Source organism: Cimex lectularius, unplaced genomic scaffold, assembly GCF_000648675.2.
Source record: "Cimex lectularius strain Harlan isolate CLEC.00 unplaced genomic scaffold, Clec_2.1 scaffold102, whole genome shotgun sequence".
Classification (NCBI taxonomy): domain Eukaryota; kingdom Metazoa; phylum Arthropoda; class Insecta; order Hemiptera; family Cimicidae; genus Cimex; species Cimex lectularius.
The window spans coordinates 1,425,403-1,447,834 of record NW_019394228.1 but is presented as its reverse complement, the minus strand read 5'-3'; the positions used below and the strand labels follow the sequence as shown (position 1 = coordinate 1,447,834).

The following is a 22,432-nucleotide window of genomic DNA, read 5'->3' as shown; positions in this document are numbered from 1 at the left end:
TTAATGATGTGCCTTTTTAAAAACCCTTCCTTCATTTTAATCATGGACGATACCAAAGGTAAAATGTTCATAAGTCGATGATCATCAATAAAATGAATACTCAATAGTTTTATTTTTAGAATGAATCTGAGAACAACTTATACAGCATTTTTGTGGTTTAATTTACGGCTTTCTATTCTATCACAAATAAAACTAATAACATTTCTTTTAGTCCAAAACACAATATGTATTTAGTATTCTTCAACTTTACAGATTTAAAAAAAAAATCGCATACCAGTTATTAATCATTTGTTAAAACTTGATCATTATACCCAGCTGGTATGAAATATGAAATTTATTGAATAACCATATTTAATTTTGCGTTAATTTTTTCTGGGCACTTCAAGGTAGTTTGTTGACAATATATTTACGACTTGTACATTTTTTTTAACGTTTTGTACTTAACTCTAGGCATGCTGAAAAACGGAAAGAGGGCGAAAGTCTAGTGGTGAATTTGCATCAAGGTACTTTATAAAATTGAACTGTCATTTTAAACCTTGTCTTTTTATTGTAATTTCTTTAATTTGTTTTTTTTTTTTTTTTTGTAATTTTACAAGAAGCAAAAGTCTCGTAACGGTAGAATAACCAATTCAATTTTTATTACCGAGATAAATTGTCCTTATTATTTCCTATGAGCCAAAGAGTTCGATTTATTAAAATATTGTTCTCGTTGGAGAAACATTTAGTAAATAAAATCCTACTTTAAAAAGCACTCAATATTTCAGTTTTGGGTAAGTGTCTGATAACCTATTATTTTGTTGCAATAATAAAAATCCTTCCATAACCATCGCTAAAAGCATAACTGAACTAATGGAGAAAGAAATGACCACACCCTGTATGAATCAACAAGGAAAACAAAAATAAACTCTCTCTCAATAGGCAAGAATTGAGGAAAACACTGCTGGACAAAATAAACACACCACCCTTAAATTTTAATGTATTTTGGTTTATTCGTATTTCACATATAATACCAAAAATACGTTACAATAAGACATTTAAAAAGAACATGTTTATTACCTAATTCTAAAAAACAATTATTGAGTAAAGAACAAAAAACAGAAATTCAAAAACAAATGGATTTACATTTAAACTGAATAAATTCAGTGGTGCATTAAATTAGTCCATCAGTGTAATAGGCCTTTCTAATGGCCATTGCCCGTTAACTACCTTTTAAAAAAATGGGAAAAAACATGGAAACATGCTGACAATGCTACGAAACAAGAAATATCAGAACATGTCCATGTGACCACAAAGCATTAGAACAGCCTCTTCGGATATGCGATACTAATGAGAAATAAAGAATAGTAGAGGGGTCAATAACAAAATAAGTCTTTTTGGCAAGAAGAAATAGCATCATGAGTAACGGCAGGAAAAAATTCCCTGTCACATAGGAGGGCTCAATCGATTACTTTTTAGGCATTGTAGACTAGGGACTTTTCCGTTACTTTTTTCAGGGCTTTTTCAATTCGACTATACTGGGATTTGAACTGGCAACTTTTTTTTTTTTTTTTTTTTTCAGTCAGATGTATTTTGGCTCAGTACATCTTCAAAAGTTGATTTATGATTTCCAGAACTGATTTTCTAACCCATGTATAGTCAATCTATACAAAACAAGAAAATCAATTTGTTAAATGAATTATCGTAGATCAATTAAACAATTAGATTATTGCTTTAATTGTTAACATATAAGCCCAATATTTATTTTATAAAATTTATAGTTTGGTCATTTCTGATTAGCTTGGTCAACTCGTTCTTGCTTGTGAGAATTATCACACCAAAATTACGACAAACATTGGTTAACCACCTCACAAACTCAACAAAACATCACACAATACATAAAATCTGTTTGACACATTTTAGAAATAGAGCTGTTCATTTCTCTGCCAAAAGTATGGATGCAAGAAAAGGCCGGAAAAGTGTGACCAAGGATTTAGTTCAAAACCGGAACAGAAAAGGTATTTGTTTAACACGGCCAGTTAATGCCGAGTTAAAATTTTGTTTTCAGGTTGTTTCGAAACGCTCAGTTCAGCAAGAGAAAAAGGAAGAGTGAAATATTTGCAAGCATCTGTAAAAGACTTCCTTATTTTTTTACTGTTCATGACAATCACATTAATGAGTAAGCCAACTTTAACATAAACATTTCGACATAAATTGTAACGCTAAACCAGAATATATAGAAAATGGTGTTTTTGTTAATAATATGATTTAAAAGAATTGTGGCTTTAGCATTATAAATTTATATTTAAAACAATCCTTCGTTCAAAAAGTTAAAAATTAATTTTCAGCTGTAGTTCTGTATGAAGAAAAACCATCTTCTCATTTTTTTCAAGTTGTTAGACATCTTGTAGTTACACCTAAGTTCCTTACTCCTGGCGGTTTACCAAAATCTTTCACCCAGATAAAATTAATTGATGAAATTTGGAACGTAAGTGTTCACAAAAATCAAAATATTTATATTAAATAATTACTGTTGATTTATTTCATTTACAAAAAAAAAGTACTTTGATTGGATTTTGTTACCTGCCATCTATAATACCTCGTATACACACAAAGACAGATTACAAAAAGATGTTTATGAAGAGAAAACCGATGAAAACTTGACTAATTTAATATGGGAAAATGTTTTAGTAGGAAATGCAAGAATTAGACAGGTGGGAAATAAACCATCTATAATTTATTTAAAGGAAATATATATGTATATTTTGGTAGGTGCGAGTTAAAAACGATTCTTGTTCGATTCCTAAAACATTCGAGCATATTTACAACTCATGTTTCTACTACTATAATCCAATTTCAAAAGATAATGCACCATTTGGACTTCAAAATTCATCCATGTAATTTACATTGTTGTTTTTTCATTAAGCATTTTATTATATTGATAATTTACAGTTGGACTTATAATGATGCAGAGAAGACTAAATCGTACAATTACTTTGGTACGGTTTCTCATTATGATGGTGGAGGGTATTTTTTAGATCTTCCGTATGCATACACCCATGCTAAACATTTCATTACTGAAATGTTTAACAATACTTGGATTGATCAAGCCACGAGGGCGATTTTTATCGATTTTACTATTTATTCACTTGTGTCTAATCTTTTCTGCCCCGTGAAGTATGATTTATAAGTTTTTTTTTTTTCTTTTTTTTTCATTTTAATTTACCTTGTATTTGGAATATTTTAGGCTCGTTTTGGAGCTTCCACCTTCTGGTGGAGTGATGACAAAATATCATATCAAGCCTACAAAACTATCAAGGTTCCATTGTTTATAGTGTATTGTACATACATCAAAATAATTAAAAATTGTATATATATAATCTGTTATTAGTTATACGACCAAGTGGGATTTTATGAGACTGGGTTTAGAACTTGCTGTATTACTATTTATCATCTATTATATCATACAAGAAATTAACGAGTTTATCATTCTTAAAATAAAATACTGTGTGACTTTTTCCAATATGCTAAATCTCGTTATTATACTGGTAGGTATTTTATTTTAATTATTATTTAAATTTTTAACATAATTTTTTTTCAGGTTGGTTTAATTTTTCTTTTCACAGTTGTATATCGATTTGTTATAGTTCGACATTTTAAGAACTTCGTGCTATCCATTTTGCCCGGCCATGTAGAATTTGACACGGTCACATACGTTCAACAAGTTTACGAAGCCAATCTCGGTCTTTTGGCATGTATCGTATGCATAAAATTTGTACGATTTGCCTATTTAACGAGAGAAGGAGCGTTTATAATTCACAGTTGGGAAAAGGTTCATAAAAAATACTTTTTTTTTTCATCCGGATAGCAATGTACTTTTCAGGTGAAAGAAGAGTTGTTGATAGTTATAGCCATGTTTCTTCTAGTTGTGTTTGGCTTCGCATTATTTGCACATATTCTGTTTGGTGCTCATGTACGTTTTGTTTTTTATAATTGTATTCTCAATTGAAAAATTTTTAATGAGATTTCTCCGTTGTCACAGTGTGGACCTGAAATTTGGTCGTTACTGATAATTTTGATATGTCTGTCCTCTTGGGACACTAAAGACTGCAAAGAGGACCTGGTGGTTTGGGTGCCCAACTAGTATTTTCCGTGCTGGTGGTACTGGGTTCAAATCCTGCCATGATTTTTTTAAATTGAGAATGGTATGAAAGAAGTATTGTAAAGTGGTTTGACACAACACCCAATGGGATGTTGGATGTTACGCCTTCCTGATGACAGGAATTCTTTACTTATTCAGATGGCAAAATGCTGAAATGCATCTGATCAATGCTGTGAGTACAGGTGGGTTAAAATTGTCAATAACGACCAAATTTCAGAAAAATATTTATTTCAATGATTATTCAAGGTATTTTAAATGTTTTATGTTAGCAATAATTCCTTTGAAACCAGAATTTAAATTTTTTCAGGTCGAAAAATTCAGTACAATCGGTAAATCTGTGTTCACGCTGATCTCTCAGATTGCTGGGGGAAAATTTTATTACAAAGAATGCACTAAGGCCAGGCCGATTTTCACCCTGATGTTTTACATTGTGTATACATTCTTAGTTGTTTTCATTTTTATGGTTTGTGAAAAATGTTTACAAATTTTTTTTTTATAATAAAGCCTGCCGTTTTTAGAATTGGATCATTGCATTATTTTGTCATGGTATGGCGCTTACGGCTAGAGAACACGGTATCGACAGGGATTCCTGGCGCGAGTTTTTCATTACCGACACGGTCTTCAACTGTTGGTTTCGGCTCATGAAATTGTTCAGAAAAGATGAAGCAGTTGAAAAAATGCGAAAGGCCGAGAAATTGCACAAGTATAAAACAGATTTTGAAATCATAACTATCTTACTAAAAAGGTATTTAGAAGAAATTCTCTTAAAGGAAATTTTTATTTGAATATATACATTTTTTTTTAAGAAATGGATTTTTATGGCTGGAAAGGATACTGTTCATGAGGCGCCACAAAATAAACACAGATTCCCATTTAAGCGAGAAACAAATGAATGATATTGTGGCCGATATAAATGGAATAAGTAATTTATGTAAGTGTTCATGTTTTTCCAAGAAAAAAAATTTTGAGTTGTGGAATATAGTTTGATATTGTTTAAATTTTACAGATTCTGAAGTTCAAGAACATGATTCCATAATGGAATTCATAAACATGTAAATAATGCATTTTTTTTAAACTAATTGATTCACTGAAGCTGTGAATCATAAAATTGTAATTTCAACAATTGCCGAATTATGTTTAAAATACTATAGGTTACAAAGAAGAATAGAAGAAGTTGAACATAACATGGCAGACATAGTTGTAAAAGTGGATGTCCTCATTGACAAAATGACGTTCCAAGAAGATCACAAAAAGCTAGATGAACAGAAGAGGATGAAAGAAAAGAAAATGAATTGAGTTGGTGTTCATTTTTGTTTATATGTGCCACAATAATGTAGTTTATTAATATTTAGTACACTTAAGTAGACAAGTAGATTAATTTTTTAAAAATGAATGATATAATTTTAAAACTGTCTATTTATTTATTGTCGTATACTACTGACATTAGATTTGTATATTTGATTTATTAATATGTATCTTCATTGTATACTGTACTATCTTCTAGCTCAGTAACTTTAGGTTTCTCATTTTCTGCTTCTCTAGAACTAGTTCCAAAAGAAGAAGATAATTCTTCCTTAGCATATTCAGGAAAGACAGATAACTTTTCTTCGGCTGATTCGGACAATGTTGAAGAAGATTTATCAAGGTTTAAATTGTTTTTATTCAAATCAGGATTGAAAAAATCGTCATCACTTGAATCTAATAAATTAGTTTGTTCTTCTGTTCCGTTCAAATCCTTCTTCCCTTCTTCAATTATAGCTGTTTGGCATACGGTGGTCTCTCGGAGGGGGACAACGCGCGATTGAAGCGTATTATGAATTGTTGTGTAAGATTTGTGTACGGCACCCCACGGGGATCCCAGGTGTCGGGGTTGTATTCCCAATTTTCCTGGCTATTCCCATCCTTCCGTGCACAGTATTTCCTAGGTTGCTTTCTTTTCCAGTCCATCCACACTTGTCGTCCTCCTTACATCATCCCCAATCGACCTTATCCTTCCGCAACATACAACCCATACCTTCAAAAGATCCTTTCTGATCCGAGCCCCTAAACTCTGGAACTCCCTTCCCTTTTCTATTCTTCACGCTGCCTCCTTTTCCTCCTTTAAATCCCACCTGTATAATCACCTCCTCTCCCTCCAGGCAGAGACCTCACATTAACATTTGTTATTTTTGTTTAATATTCTTGTAATTTTTTCTTCTGCCCTGCCTTATTGGTATACATTGTGCCAAGATTTCAATCTGTTTTTTTACTTTTAACTTCATAGAAGGAACTTCTTTTATTTATTTCATGTAAATTATTCTTAGGGGACACCAGTCCCAGAATAAAGTTATTTTTCTTCTTCTTCTTCTTCTTCTTCACTATCAATTTTATGTAAATTTGTTGTTTAATGTGTTTCTTTCTTTTAGATTCATAGAGATTTCCCCTTTTTGCATTTAAGCTTTTGTCTTGTGTATGAGCTTTGTTATTGGTTTTCTTTACCAAGGTCTACATTGCTCAAGCATGGATTTTCTGTGTGCCATAGCCTTTTCCTAGCTATTGCAGGGCACACAAGATATGCTTTGTTGTCTCTTCTTTTCAAGCCTTGTTTTAATTTGTAATTAATTTTATGTACAAGTAAAAAGGTCAATGGAAATAAAAATAAGCTTGAACAATTTATTTTAAAAAGTATTCATTTATCCAGAGTTTACAAAGCAGGTAAAACCTTTCCACTGCATTGGCCAAAGCCAACTTTGTATCCTACCCCTTGGCAAAAACCTGAAAAGAGAAAATTAATTTAATACAATTTCATTCTTTATTTGATGAACGAAAGAAATTAATGCCCTTAAACTTTACAGGACTGATTTTAGGATGCTAAAACGCATCCCAGTCATTCTCAAATGCTAAGTGACTTATTTATATGATTTATTTTGCATTTATATCGAAATTGAAAGCATTGCTTACTCCTTTTAAGGTGCACAACTTCCGATCAAAATATGATAGTACATTCCTCAAATATTAAAGTGTTAAACAGAAATAAGTAAATAAAAGAAGAAAAATTTAATTGAAGATTGAATACAATATGGTAAATGGTAGGAAAGGATAAAGGGTTGCGATGGACAGGAACAAAAAGTATATGAATGTAGGATATTCCCAATGAGACAGAAAGATTGTGACACAATACTGTAAAAGTTTGAGAGAGAGGCCATATTATGAACAGAAGAAAATAGTCGTAAGGAAGGGTTTGATCGGTGTCAACCATTTGCTACCGATGTGCCTATAGTGCCCAGCTTTTAAAATACAAAATAATACGAGAATGAAATAAGTCATCACAAGGCAAGAGTAGACTCCAAACCCAAATGAAATAACTCACCACTATTCTCAAAAAGGTTAATGAGCTTACGAACCTTCAATAATAACTTCGTCGCCATCTTGTAAAAACTTTCGAGTCGTTCCATCTTTCAACTGAACTTCTTTTGTGCCTTTCCAGCTCAGTTCAAGCATCGACCCGAAGGAATTATTTTCCTAAAATTGCAAATATGATATCACTGTGTTTATTCTACTCCAACTGGGGCATGTTTTTATTTCAAAAATTTTCTAAAATGAAGTATAATTACAGGCCCACTGATCGTTCCAGAAGCCATTAGATCTCCAGGGTTTACATTACATCCTGTTACAGTGTGATGAGCTAATTGTTGTTTCGGCGTCCAGTACATGTACTTATAATTTGAATTGCAGACAGTTGTTTTAACACCAGTTTTTTCAGCTAAAACAAGTCATTGTTAAAAATAAGTATTTTGAAAAATTATCTTAGTATACTTACGTTTTAAAGAAACCGATAAATTAATATCAAAATTAAAATTATCACTATGGCAAAGATATGGTAATGGTTGAGGATCCTGAACAGTATTTTGGGTCATGAAAGGCTTCAACGCTTCAATTGTCACGACCCATGGTGAAATTGTAGTGCCAAAGCTTTTAGCTAAAAATGGCCCAAGAGGAACATATTCCCATTTCTGTATGTCCCTAGCTAAAATTAACCCACATTAAATAGATGAATGAAATACAAAGAAGCAAATTGTAACAAACCGCTCCAATCATTCATCAGAACTAAACCGAAAATTCTATCTTGGGCTTCGTCTATTTTCACCGGGTGGCCCAGCTTTGTCGGTGGTCCACCTACAAAAAAGGCAACTTCAAGTTCTAAATCTAGAAGAGCGCTGGGTTTAAACTGTGGAGCTGTGCTTCCTTCTGGGAACACCTACAAATAGACAACATTGAAAAAATCTTTTCCATAAAAGCATGTTTGATTATTTACTTGGCCTCGTGGACGGTGAAGATCAGTTCCTGAAACGACAACGGAACTCGCCCTTCCGTGATAACCTACAGGTAAATGTTTCCTAAAACGATAAATCAAAATGTAATGAATATTTTAATGTTATAATCATTTTTTTTACCAATTGGGCATCAAAGCATTTTCTTTGCTTCTAAACATACATCCAACATTAAAAGCATGTGACATTGAAGAATAGAAATCCGTGTAGTCTCCAATTTCTGCAGGCAGATGCATTGTAGCATCCTTCTGGTCTACAAAGCAACTGAAAAGTAAAACTATTTATTGCTAATGGTTTACTTATGTTTATACAACAAAAATGAGCAAATATATATTTATTTAAACTAATTAGTCTTAGTAATGAAAAAAATTATGAACTTTTTTTAATAAACACAAGGAATGCATCATATCATTATACATCCAAAGAATCCAAAGATGTTTAATAGACGTAATGCCTGCCAGAGGTGAAAATACTTAGCATTAAAAGGGACAAAAAAGTCTTAATAAAAATTATGGAGTGAGTGTGGTGTTCAATCCTTTTTAAAAAGATAGTTCCTACTCACAGTAAGTTGTTTTGCAACAATCCGGATTTCAAGCCTTTTAGCTCATCATCAGGTTGAAGGACTTCCACAACCTGATGATGAGCTAAAAGGCTTGAAATCCGGATGGTTGCAAAACAACTTACTGTGAGTAGGAACTATCTTTTTAAAAAGGATTCAAAAAAGCCTTTGTTACTTTTTTATGTTTTTAATTTTCTGCCTTTTGTTTTCTTTACTCAATAATTTTTTATTTTTTTTAGAATTTAAATGTCTTATTTTTAAAATATACCTATTTTCGATACACAAAATATGAATAAACGTAAATATATTCAAATTTAAGGGTGGTGTGTTTATTTTGTTTTACTTTTGTCAGTCTATTTTATTTACTTATTTTTTATGTTTAAAATGTTTATCCAGCAAGATATTAATTAGCATTATTATGCAGCAATTAATAAACTTGCATTATTGGATAATAATTAATTAAAATTTATTTTAATAAGAAGGATGATTTATTATTGCAAAATTCATGATTTTCCCGATTGTTTAATTTATTATATGTGTTTCTTCTATTACTTATTATGTAATAATAGCATTGTATATTCGTCATTATTGTGTGCTTAATTTTCTAGTAGTTATTCTCTTTAAGAATAAATGTAAATAATTATTACTGTATAAAAACATAGGAATTGTACTATAGAAACTGAAATAAACTATTGTTTCCCTTTATTCCATTTGAATTTTTTTTTTTTTTTTTGAGGTGGCTTGTATCAGAATCAGGAATGAAACATGTTAAGGAGTTATATAAGAGTTACCCTTGTTGTCCTTGGAGCTCGGAATCCTTCCTTGACAATAAATCCTGAAGTCGTTCCCTGGCTTCTTTCCAACATTCGTGTCCGAGCGCCATGAAGGCGTTGAGTTTATCCTGAATAAATTTTATTTTATTATTTTTCTTATTATTTTATTTTTCCCTGCCAGTCGGGAGTTTGTATAAATTATGTTTTTTTTTTTACCTGTTGGAAAACATGCTGGTGTTTCGTGAGCCGAGGACCATTGAAAAGATTGCTGACTGTCGAAAGGTCCAAAATCTTGTCTCCTATCGCGACGCCGAGCCTTTTCCTTGGCTGCAGAAAGACAAATTCAATTAAATATATAATTTTAGTTTTATTTGTTAAATATTCGATAAAATTATATCATAGAGAATTGAGAATTTCTGGAACAAATGTAATAATTAATTTACTATCTAAACGAGAAAATTGTATATTAACAAATTTAAAAAAAAAGAAAAAGAAACTATCATTGTTTAACGTCTATTATCTAAAATTCATAAGTAGATTACACAAAAATAAACACAATAAAACAATAGTCTGCCAAGTGGGTGGGCAGTCTAGCTTTCTCACATATTGTGCATGCATATGCGCATATGTTAATTTGTTTGGAAAAAAAATCAAAAGTCACTATGTGAAAACCAACTCGCATAATCTCTGAAAATTTCATAAAAATCGATGTCATGGTTTCAGAGTTTTGCCGTTTACAAGGAATTTACCGCAGACACAAAAAAACAATCCAAAATCAAAATTTTCACTCGCATTTTGCGTTTCAGACCTTTCTGAACAAATCTGGTTCCTTGTCTGTGGTAAATTTCTTGTAAACGGCAAAACTCCAAAACTGTGACATCAATTTTTATGAAATTTTCAGAGATTATGCGAATTGGTTTCCAGATAGTCCCCTATGAATTTTATTCCAAACTGATTAACATATGCACATGCACAAAATGTGTGGGGCTATACTGCCCATCCACTTTGTATTCTTTTTTGTGCATGCGCTCATTATAATTTCTTTAAAAATCTATAAAAAATAAAACAAAAATTTAATAAACTAAGTAAGTACATAACTAAAAGCATAAAACCACTAAGGGTCATAGCTGCCTTAAAACATCCACCAATGCAGTTTCCCCACTGCGTGGGGAGAGGAAGAAGCCCAGAGGGCCAGCCGCATTGCAGAGGGACGAGCACCATAAACAGCATGATGTTATCGCTGAACTAATATTGTTTCTCGGCTCTCCTGAAAGGATGTGCATGGGCTGTGAACGTCCACATCCCTCAAGAGCCAGGGTATTCTTTTTCACCCATACGCAAAGCGCACGACGAAGGTAGCAGAAGGTTCACTAGGATTTCTAAAAATTTTTGTTTGTATACATATGGTGGGGTGTTTTCTTTTTTGAGCTTAGCGAGTTGTAGCTGACAATTAGCTTTTGGTAAGAGCCTGGGAGGAGATGTAGAGATACAGATAGTTTGTAGTGCTGGAATGGTGTTTCTTTTGGCTATTAACACAGTTTTCAAGGGAGATGATGTTTTTATTTAGAAAATAATCATTCAAAGGATGCAGTGGAGATGACATGATTTTAACAAAAAATTTAGTGTCAAGAAACTGTCGCCAGAGATTTTTAAGATAGAACTCCTAAAATGAACATCCAAATTATATATTTTCTAATGGGGATATTTCAGCTATTGGCATTTAAAATTTTGTAAAAAAAACTCTTCGAATAAGACTATTAAATTTACATATTAATCACGAGAGTAAAACACAGAATTCTGACTGAGGGCTTAAAAACAGAGACTTAACTACTTCAACAGAATTAGTTTAATAAACTAAATAAGCTTATAACCAAAACTCTGTTGAGTATAATTTTTAAAAATTTAGGACGTTAAAAAAAATTAAATAAAAAATTGTTTTCCAGTTATGTGTTGTAACAATTAGTTAAAAAGCAAAAAGAAAATAAAAAAGCTACAAAAGAGAGTTAGCTATTATGTCTACATAAAACCAGAGATTTTGTAAGATAAAATTCCAAAAATTTACATACAAGCTGTATATTTTCTACTGGGGACACTTCAGCTTAATTGGCTAGTAAAATTTTGTAAAAAGAGAGAGAGAAAAAAGAAGGAAAAACTACTGTCCCAACAAGACTTTCAAAAATTTAAATATTAACAGCTTATGCGAAACACGTGGACTTCCGACTGAAAGTCATAGAACATTATTAAAAAGTAAGCTTAAAAATTTTCTTTGTACCAATTTTTAAAAAACAACAAGAAAATAAAAAAGCTACAAAAGAGAGTTAACTATTATGTCTACACAAAACCATTTTATAAGATAAAATGCCAAAAATCTTCATCCAAACTATATATTTTCTACTGGGGATACTTCAGCTAATTGGCTAGTAAAATTTTGTAAAAAAAAGAGACAGAGAGAGAGAAAGAAAAAAAAGGAAGAACTACTGTCAATTTAAATATTAACAGCTTATGCAAAACACGTGGACTTCCGAATGAAAGTCATAGAACATTATTAAAAAGTAAGCTTAAAAATTTTCTGATTATGCTTTGTACCAATTGTTAAAAAACAACAATAAAATAAAAAAAGCTACAAAAGAGAGTTAACTATTATGTCTACACAAAACCAAAGATTTTGTAAGATAAAATTCCAAAAATTTACATACAAACTATATATTTTCTACTGGGGATACTTCAGCTAATTGGCTAGTAAAATTTTGTAAAAAAAAAAAAAAAAGGAGAAAGAAAAAAAAAGGAAGAACTACTGTCCCAATAAGACTCAAAAATTTAAATATTAACAGCTTATGCGAAACATGTGGACTTCTGCCTGAAAGTCGTAGAACGTTATTAAAAAATAAGCTTAAAAATTTTCTGATTATGCTTTGTACCAATTGTTAAAAAACAACAAGAAAAGAAAAAAAAATACAAAACAGAGATAACATTACATATATTTTCACAAAACCAAACAGAGAAGTTTTTATTATACAAAAAGAACAAAAATCTTCATTTAAAAGTATACATTATCTGCTAGGAATATTTCAGCTCATTGGTTCGTAAAATTTTGAAGGAAAAAATTAATTAATTAAAAAACCCTATCCTTGCAACTGCACTTTTATAAATTTACATTTAATAACCTGTACGAAACACGTGGAATTCCGACTTAAAGCCTTAAAAATAGGGACTTAACTATTTTATGTTTATAATTCTGTGTATAATTTATAATCCTTCTTAGGTATAGCTGCTTTAGCAATAAACAACGTTATAATTTAGTTATAAATTATAAAACCTATTTGTACCCTTTTTTTCTTTATGACCAAAAAAATACATTCATATACTAAGTTAAGTGTACTAAGCATAATTATAAGTAAATTCAGTTAGTTATTTATAACAGGAAGTTTTATTAGATATATGAAGGTGTATACGAACATTTTATTTTTAATCCATACATGTATTTAGTAATCATAATTGGCCGTATTAATTATTTCAATTATTTATTCTTTTTTATCTAAGGTCGTGGGTTCAAATCCCGCTCGTGGCACTTCATTTTTTCATCTTAGATAGAAAGAAAAATAATTTTCATCTTTATTTTATTTTAAATTTATTTATTTATTTTTTAAGAGGGTTCGCAACAGCAGAGGACATACCAACCATCAGGGTGTCGGTGTGTAAAAAAAATTAATTAAATAAAATTAAAATAAATAAATAATTATATAAAAATAAAATAAATAAAAAAATTTAAAAATAAAAGACTACATTGAGAAAATAAAGTAAAAAAACACTTGTAAGTACGTCGGGCTCGAATAGCAGGGTCGCTGGATTCGAACACAGGACCTTCACCTTGTTGATGAGCGCCCTTAACCGTTGCTGCCACCAACGACCCCGGCATATACGAACATAATTGAAAAAAAATATGCTTGTTGTTATATGTTTATTATATGAATGTTAGAATAATTAATTAAACTTATAAAATAATATATTTAAATTTAACAATTTGTTGAAGTAGTGAGGAGTGGTTTAAATTTAACGTTTCTTAAAACATGCCTTAATTGCACATAACTAAATACGTATGCCAATAAAAATATATAATAATAAAAAAGTATCATTTGTGTATTTAATTGTAATTTTAAAAAATATAATTCAACTATTTAGTTATTCTCCACAGTTCTGTAAACAACAAGAGATTTGACAAGAATATCGATAAATTTGTCTAAGTCGTCACGAGTCATTTAGAATGAAAAAGTCAAAAAGGGGGAATTTTTCTTGTGTTTAGTTAATTTAGACGAGTCATTGTTGTTTTGTTTTACAGATGTTGCACGTCCGTTATGTGTTATGACTTACGTTCGAGGCCGTGGAGAAGACTCCATAAGGGAGATTTTCAATGGGAAAATCAGTATCCGACGAATAACCAACGATGCATTCCATTTCTGAAATACTTATGCGACCGAGGAACCAAACCGACGAACGATCTGATAAAAGGAAAAAAAATATTATTCGGTCCCCTCCTTTCCCACCAACACTCAAGGTCTTCCATATGCAGTCATTCTAGTTTTTAAAAGATTTTATTTAAAAAATAAAAAAGAATTAACCTAAACCCACCCCTTGCTACTTACTAACTACTTACTCTTCCATCACTATCTAATGCATTTGAGTTTTATTGACTCCCATGCGCTTATTTCTCCTTTTTAATCAGGCTTCCAAAAATTTAATATTTGTGAGACAGCCTGATGATAATCAGTGTGCTCACTGATTGATAAAATTAACACATTACCTTTAAATTTTAATGTATTTTTGATGTAAAAAAAAAATTAGGTCCGTTTTAATACCAAGTATTTTCACCTCTGGCAGGCAATGTCTATTAAACACCTTTGTAATCCTTGGAAAAAATTACTGGTGAAATCCTGAGGAATTATTTTCCATCCGCCAAGAACTGCCATTTTCACCTTATGGAGGCTGCTAGGACCTGGGTTTTGTCATCATGCCCATCGCTTAAGCTAGTCCCAAGTGTGTTCTATTGGGTTCAAATTTGGATCTCGAGCTGACCACACCAAGCGCTCAATTCCAACCTCATTTAGGTAGTCATCCGCAATAAGTGCTTTTTGGGGCCTGGCATTATCCATCATTAGCAAGAATCTCCTCATGAAAGGAATGACTTATGATGAACAGAAGTATCGACATGACTGTCAAAAGCTTGACTTGTTCATACATCAGTTCTGAAAGTTCTCACAACCGAGTTTGTTGAAAAACAAAAATTAAATATGAGAGAATTAATAATAATAAATATAAATGTGAGAATACGCTTTTAAAGATTCTTAAGTTGTTGCTTTTTATTTAAAAATCATCAAATAAAAATGTATTTTTAAAATGTAACCCAGAGAATATTTTAGTGAAGTATTACATTCGATGTTACTTTGATTTCATTATTCCACAAAATTAGAAATATGTTTAGAATAGAATGTATATTGAGATTTTTCTATGGAGTCTGTTGGGTGTAGATTTGTACTTCTAGTTTGGTCTGCCAACCACTCTTATTTTCAAGATTAGTCGAGACCTTAGACGAAAAGTATAATTAATATGGTCAATTATGACTACTAAATACATTATATATATACTATGTTCTTTAATTATGTAAGTGCTTCTCTGAAGTTAGAGATCTTCCTTGCACAATAACTAAATCAGTGCGGGCGTCCAAGGAAATACCAATCCAGAACATCAAGACCCACCATGGAATGCCACCGGAGGAACCGTACAACATGGAGCGTCTCCATATGAAATTACACCCACCTGAAGATTTGAGGCCAACTCTCATCTCATTAGTAAAGAGGACTCATCTCCTATACTTCATATATCTTATTTACAAGTTCCGGTGCAAATTGAAGCCTGGCCATTTTCTGAGCTGTGGTATGACCACCTAAGAGGTGCTCAGAGGTTTTAGCTACCAAGGCTCTGAGGTTATTTTCATTGAGCATTCTTTTTACATTCCTGCAGGAATTTGAAACATTTCAGACTTGTCTCATCAACACAATTCTGTGGTTTTGTAGAGCCTGATGATGAATATGAATGGCTAATAGAAAGCCTGGTAGTGGCTCTCAGCACATTACGACACTAAGAAAGGATAGAAATATTGTCATTGCTGCAAAACAAAACCTTTTCCATCCGCCGGATCCTAAATGAAGTAAAAGTTGTTTTGGCAAGGCCTTTATCAACACAAACGATTCGTAATCATTTGTGGAAAGTTGGTGTCACATCATATGCTCTTTTGAGACAAACTGCAGCAACTCAGAAGAATATGGTGCCCAGAATAGAACACCAATTGGAATGCTGTTATGTCTACTGATGAGTCACGTTTCCGTCAGTATAGTGACAGCAGGCACCAAAGAGTTTACCAAGAACAAAGGATGTGTACAACACCGCACTTTGTGCTCCCTTCAGTACAGTTTGGACGAGGCGGTTAATGGTCTGGGCTGCGATTTACACTAGAGGACGAACTGGAATATGTTGAAGGCAACCTTTCTGTAGTCTGTTATGACCAAGAAATTGTCAAGGATACATCTCTCAAACCAGGGATTTTTGATTTCTGGATGACAGTGCCAAACCTCCTAGAGTCAGAGTTGTTCACGAATGTTTTGAAAACCTGGGAATTTCCTATTTGCCATTTCTCCCTTTGTCTCCAGACCTCAATCCCATTGAACACATGTGGGATACGTTGCATAGAAAGCTTTACATTCACCATCCGCAGCCAGTTGACCTGCCATTCCTTATGAAATTAGAGACAACCTTATTAACATTATAACTAAGAGGTGCTCAGAAGTTTTAGCTACCAAATGACATTATACACAGTCAATTAATTAAGGTTTTTAAGTTGAGATAAAAAAGTCAGTGTCACGAGCGGGATTCGAACCCAAGACCTTAATTGATCAAGCGGACCACGAAAAATAGTGAATTATACACAGTATTAATTATTTTAAAAAATTATTGTGTCCAATAAACAAAACCATGGAATTAAAATGTTTTAATTAGTCCATTATGCCCAAGAAATTATCAAGGAATACATCCCTCAAACCAGGGATCTCATCAACAGGAATTTTCATGATGAGATGCCAGACCTCATAGAGGCATAGTTGTTCATCAATATTCAGAAAAACGGAATTTACCATCTGCCCCTTTTTCAGACCTCACATTGAGCATATGAGTGATGCTTTGCAGAGAAGGCTTTACGATCACCATCCGCAGCCAGTTGACCTGTAGTTCTTTATGAAATTAGTGACAACCTTACTAACATTATTCCTAAGAGGTGGTCAGAGGTTTAGATACCAGAGGACATTACACACGGTATTAATCTTTTAAAAAAATTATTGTGTCCAATAAACTAAATTATAGAATTAAATTATTTTTTAAAATCCTTTAATTAAATTTTCCTTCAGTAAAAAACAGTTTCTTATACATTTTAATGCAATTTATAATAAAAATACTACAAAAAGTAAATACTATAAAATTGGCAATATCCTTATTAATTTTTTGCAGTTTTTTTTTTTTTTATTTGATAAGGTGAACCATGGTCTACTTTTTAAAAGTAGCAGTTTTATACATTCGCTGGTATCCTCTTCAATCTTTTCAACAACGACATTGCCAAAAAAAAAAATTTCAAAGCTAAATAATGAGTTATTACGACTTACCGTTGATGTTTTATGATATAAAACGTTAATGTTAAATTTTTAAAAATAAGGCGTAAGTTGGAAGCGTTTTTTCGCTTGGGAGGGGGAACACAAATGGCTGACGGGCTTGGTCTTCTAGCGGATTTCTCGCGCACTACGAGAACCGCACTCGGCTCGAGCTTTACCGTTCACTTTTCCCTCAGACTCGGAGTTAGTTGTGTGCGTTTTACACGTGTTAATTTTTAATCCAGAAACGATTTTACAGAAGCGGCTCGATATCCGAGTTGTAGAAAAAATCGTAATTTAACTCATCTCCGAGAGGGATTTCGTTGGCCGCCTATCGCCTCCAACGTCTCGAGCCGATCACGGAATTCCAAGGTTCGTTTTGGCGGTACATTCTCTTCTTACCGAGGTTAGTATTTAACTCTAGTTTATTTTCCAATATATTTATGAGATTCATATTTACTAAATAGATACTATTTCCTTTTTGAATATACATCAATAATCGGCTTTGTATTGGTTTTTTCCAATAAGATAAAAATCGGCTTGTTTCTATTGAAGTTGGCTATAAACAGTTAACCTAAGACAGACAAGCCATAACTTAAGTTTACCTATTTAAAATCAAATAAAATAACTCGCATAATTCATTATTTTAAAATAATTCCGTCTTTTTCACTCATGGCTTTGCTTGCCGGCACCACACCCACAAGCCGAAAGTTACAAATTGCCGATAACGCTTGTATTACTTGCGACGCCGGACGCTTTTTTCTCCTTTCTTTTTTTCTTTTAAATTGTAAATTTTCATTTTACAACTTGAAGTTTCTCCGATCAGCTTAACTATATTAGTTTTTTTAGAACGTTTCAAAGAACGATATGAAACTTAAAAAAAACGCCATATTTTAAAATTTTGAACAAATCGAATCACCAGTTTCAAAATTCTCTTTCAGATTTTTTCATAAGTTGATGAACATATTGTGTCGAATATCAGAAATGATAGTGTCTGTTTAGTTGTAACAGATAAGATATAACCAATTAGGGCATGGATTGTCCTTGAATGCACAAAAACGCCCTTTAAACAGAAAAAACTCAGCTTAACATCAATACTTGTTAAACAAAAATTTAAACTGTTAAATTAAACATACACGGATTAAATACCATGTCTAAAGCTGCAAATTGGATAATTGGTTATGGAGCTAACACTCGGTTATGACTTTTTTCCTTATTGAAAAATTAACGTTTGTCTTTGCCAATGTTTGCTTCTTTTGGTGTGGCTCTCTCGCTATCAAAGTTCTCCCATACCTCATAATGGTGTACTGTGTCACTATTGATTGGTATGGTCAACGGCCAGAATCGTCGGACGACTTTTCAGCTTCGCTCCTTACGTGAGGGCATCAAAGCGATTAGGGAAAGTGTGAGGAGCATTCTCACAAGCTTTTTTTAGTAAGCTTATGTATGCACACTTTCACTAAACCAGCTTCTTGAAAGAAATATATATGTTGTTCCCTGAGGATTTCCTTAACACCCTATAGATCCTTGCCTTGGGGTCTGCTGCTCGATCCAATGAGCAAATACAAAAATCTTCAAACTACACAGATCATATACCATACGTAAATCTGCTAATTGGATAATCGGTTAGATAGCGATCACTTAAAAAATGTATAATTTAAATAAAATTAACCTCTTCCTGTCCACTTTTTTTGGCTTGAGTCTATTTTGGTGTACCATTATGACTTGCCCAGGGTATGTTACTATTGATTGGTATCCCCTAAGGGTAGAATGGCAGATGAGTTGCTGAAAAGCTTCGCTCTCTATATGTCCATGCTGTGGTCAGGGAGGACTTCAAATGGTTAAGGAGGAGCATTCTCACAACATGTTTAGTCTTTTTTAGTAAGCTTAGGTAGGTACCATCGTGCTACACTAGCTGCTTGAAAGAAACGTTTCTATTATTACATGAGGCCTTACATTACACCCTGTAATTCCTTGCATTGAGGTCTGCTGCTCGATCCAATGAGCAAATAAAAAAACATTCAAACTGATAAATTAAACCTACATGGATCAAAAACCATGTCTAAAGCTGCAAATTGGATAATTGATTATCAGACTAGAACTCAAATCAAATGACTAAAGATTCAGATTTACAACATTGCGTATGTTGCTTATCATTTTGATCTACCTTATCCTTGCGGATTTTGCCGGATCAGGCTCATTTTAACATCTCGCCATCTTTAGTCAGATGAATTGAAACTCAGTGGAAGAGGACATCAGATCATAGGTTCGTCACACAGATCATAGGAGGAAAATTGCATATGCTATTCCGAAGCGATTTTGATTATACTTGGTTTTTTTCCTAGTTTACATTTAATAAAAATTATGAGGGTTTTTTTGTCCAAAGTAATCATTTCTTTTGTGTAAACACTTTTGCATCAGTTCGAGGAGCTGCAACATGGCTTGAAATTCATTTGCGTTAAAAGGAAAAGAGAAAAATATTGCTGATTACTTCAAATAAACCACATAGTTAGCAATAGAGCAGTCAACAAGTACAACTAAGACTACAAAGATATATTTGGTAAAACTCTTATGTACACTGTCACGTGTGTTTACATAGCTCTCATTGAGGCATCTTGGTTATTCCAGTAAATTAAAATTGAAACAGGATTAAGAAACATTCTTAACTTAAATGTTTATTAAATTGATTTACTATTCTGTTCTGTAAAACGTGTTTTTCCTTCACTGCAGTGAATCATTGTATAAACAAAATTAGTCCATTGTTACACTCTGTGTTTGTTTGGCATACTTATAGTGAAAATGATGCTGATGTGTGGAATTTTAGAAATATTGGGGTGTTATTAGAAGGTAAATTTCTTATTGGTCCTGTAAAATGCACTCATCGACTGAACCAAGTTGTGAATCATACGAGAAAGTGAAAGGTGTATTTTAAAAAGTGTGTTCTATTATTTTAATTAATATTATTATTATATCTATTATTTTAAGTTCTATTCAGTATATCTAAACTTATGTAAATGGTTTTTTTGGTTAGAAAAAAAAATTAGTTTGGACTAGGTGCTCCAAAAAAAATTCAAAATTTTACTTTGTCTTGCTCTTTTAGACTAGTATTTCTTCTGAATGTGTGAAAGCTTTTTACCTTTAAAGTTTTATTTTACTGGTGGCTTGATAATAAACCGACAATTGGATGGCATATGTGGTTTGGTAATAAACAATCGATTATTAAATTCACATAGTCCGATGGTACAGTTAAAACAATTTATTTAATCACTACACAGAAAAAATATGAACTTTTCCTTCATAAAAGGGTGTGATTTTTGGCATGATATGAAGGATGTATTGATATAATTCAAGGGAAGAAAAATACCATGGCAACAAAATCAACACCGAAGTTTGATGAGGTATCTTTTTGATCATATTCTTTTTAATTGAACTTTATATTTAACTCTTATTTGTGATATTTTAATGTTATGATAATATTCTCAATAGTGATAACATTGATTTCTAGAAGTTGCTTTATATTAAGTTTTCTAGGCTGATTTCTCTACTTTTTAAGAATAAAAAGTATACTTTGTTAAGATGTGTAGTTGATATATTTGTGTGATTTCAGATTTCAAGATGAAACGCAATTCTGATATGTCAGGACCAAGGAGTCAAAAAAGGATGAGAATGAGTGATGTGCAAGCCGTCATGAGGCTGTTGATCCCAAGCAAAGTGGCAGGATCCATTATTGGTAAAGGAGGTAACAACATCAATCGGTTGAGAACGGATTTTAATGCCGTTGTTCAAGTCCCGGATTGTTCGGGTCCTGAAAGAGTCGTCTCGATATCTGGCACTGACCAAGATACTGCCGTTAAAATTGTCGAACAGATTGTCCCTTGTCTGGAAGAATTCTTCAGTTCCGGAAAAGGCGAGGTAGACATTAGGCTTTTAGTTCACCAAAGTTTGGCCGGTTGTGTCATAGGTAAAGGGGGGAGCAAAGTGAAAGAACTCAGAGAAAAGACATCGGCTAAGATCAAGATTTTTGGAAATTGCTGCCCCCAAAGCACAGATAGAGTAGTGTCCATTGTCGGTCAGCCCCAAGTAGCGGTCAACGGTCTGAAAGAAATTGTAGAACTCTTAAAGGACACTCCAATGAAAGGATACACTGAACCCTACGACCCACAGAATTTTGATGAAGAATATTCCGAAGAGTATGGAGGATTCGGTATTCCCGGAGGACCAAGGGGACCTGTCTGGGAACCTCCTCGTGGAGGAAATTTAGGAGGAATGGGTAATTACGGCCCTCCCATGTCCCGTGGTGGATATAACGACAGAAACTTCCAAAGAGACATCCCACAAGACTGTTCAGAACAGCTCACCATTCCCAAGGACCTTGCTGGAGCTATTATAGGGAAGGGTGGAAATAGGATAAGACGTGTCAGATCCGAGTCTGGAGCCGATATTACAATTGGCGAGCCCCTTCCTGGTTCCGATGACAGAGTAATCACAATTAAGGGTACCAGAGATCAGATTCAACTTGCCCAACACCTTCTTGAGCAGGCAGTCCGCCAAAGTCAGTCTCGTTATTAATCTTGTCTGATTTAAAAAACACTTCTCACTATTTCTTTTGTTTTTTTTTTTTCTTTTTATAGAGAAGTCCAATTATTTTTATTTTGATTTGTTTGATTTTGTCCATATATAAAAAGCCTTAAAAAGCAATAAAAACATCCTTAATTTTTTGTCCTAAAAATTAACAACCTGAAAGCCCCCACCAATTCATTATAAATAAATTATTATAAATAAAACTTTTGGCAAATAGCTTTTTCCCTCAAATTGCATTTGTTTTCTGACACCATAAAACACCTTTCATTTCATAAGATTGTTTTCTTTTCTTTTTTCTTTTTTTTTCAGGGGGAATTATCACTAGTTTTTAATAAACATGCTAGGGTAGTGATTGTTTCTATTTAAAGGCACATTGTACAAAT

General features: G+C 32.6%; 2 protein-coding genes and 1 pseudogene across 5 annotated transcripts; 2 read left to right on the top strand and 1 right to left on the bottom strand.

Moving 5' to 3' along the window:
- Positions 1-9: 9 nt before the first annotated feature.
- Positions 10-9,792, top strand: LOC106665522 (polycystic kidney disease 2-like 1 protein). Of its 4 annotated transcripts, XM_014391986.2 has the most exons (18): positions 10-386; positions 451-503; positions 1,900-1,994; positions 2,045-2,155; positions 2,325-2,464; positions 2,538-2,690; positions 2,749-2,873; positions 2,929-3,153; positions 3,224-3,295; positions 3,368-3,524; positions 3,578-3,808; positions 3,860-3,949; positions 4,446-4,601; positions 4,657-4,883; positions 4,945-5,069; positions 5,145-5,190; positions 5,290-5,434; positions 9,744-9,792. In XM_014391986.2, the coding sequence occupies exons 3-17, from the start codon at positions 1,931-1,933 to the stop codon at positions 5,432-5,434; spliced, it is 2,067 nt and encodes a 688-aa protein (XP_014247472.1). In that variant the 5' UTR covers positions 10-386; positions 451-503; positions 1,900-1,930; the 3' UTR covers positions 9,744-9,792. The 4 variants fall into 4 exon arrangements, with proteins under 4 accessions (XP_014247472.1, XP_014247471.1, XP_014247474.1 ...); XM_014391985.2 differs by lacking the exon at positions 9,744-9,792 and having other exon boundaries at positions 5,290-5,485; XM_014391988.2 differs by lacking the exons at positions 1,900-1,994; positions 9,744-9,792 and having other exon boundaries at positions 5,290-5,485.
- Positions 6,777-14,275, bottom strand: LOC106665523 (fumarylacetoacetase). The gene is made up of 10 exons (XM_014391989.2): positions 14,149-14,275; positions 9,997-10,107; positions 9,799-9,908; positions 8,572-8,712; positions 8,433-8,514; positions 8,204-8,375; positions 7,938-8,144; positions 7,732-7,880; positions 7,522-7,639; positions 6,777-6,892 (listed from the first exon to the last, which is right to left on the bottom strand). Exons 1-10 carry the CDS (start codon positions 14,230-14,232, stop codon positions 6,822-6,824), a joined length of 1,245 nt encoding a protein of 414 aa, XP_014247475.1. The 5' UTR covers positions 14,233-14,275; the 3' UTR covers positions 6,777-6,821.
- A 3,333-nt stretch (positions 14,276-17,608) lies between these two features.
- Positions 17,609-22,280, top strand: LOC106665488 (annotated as a pseudogene).
- The last annotated feature ends 152 nt before the right edge of the window (positions 22,281-22,432 follow it).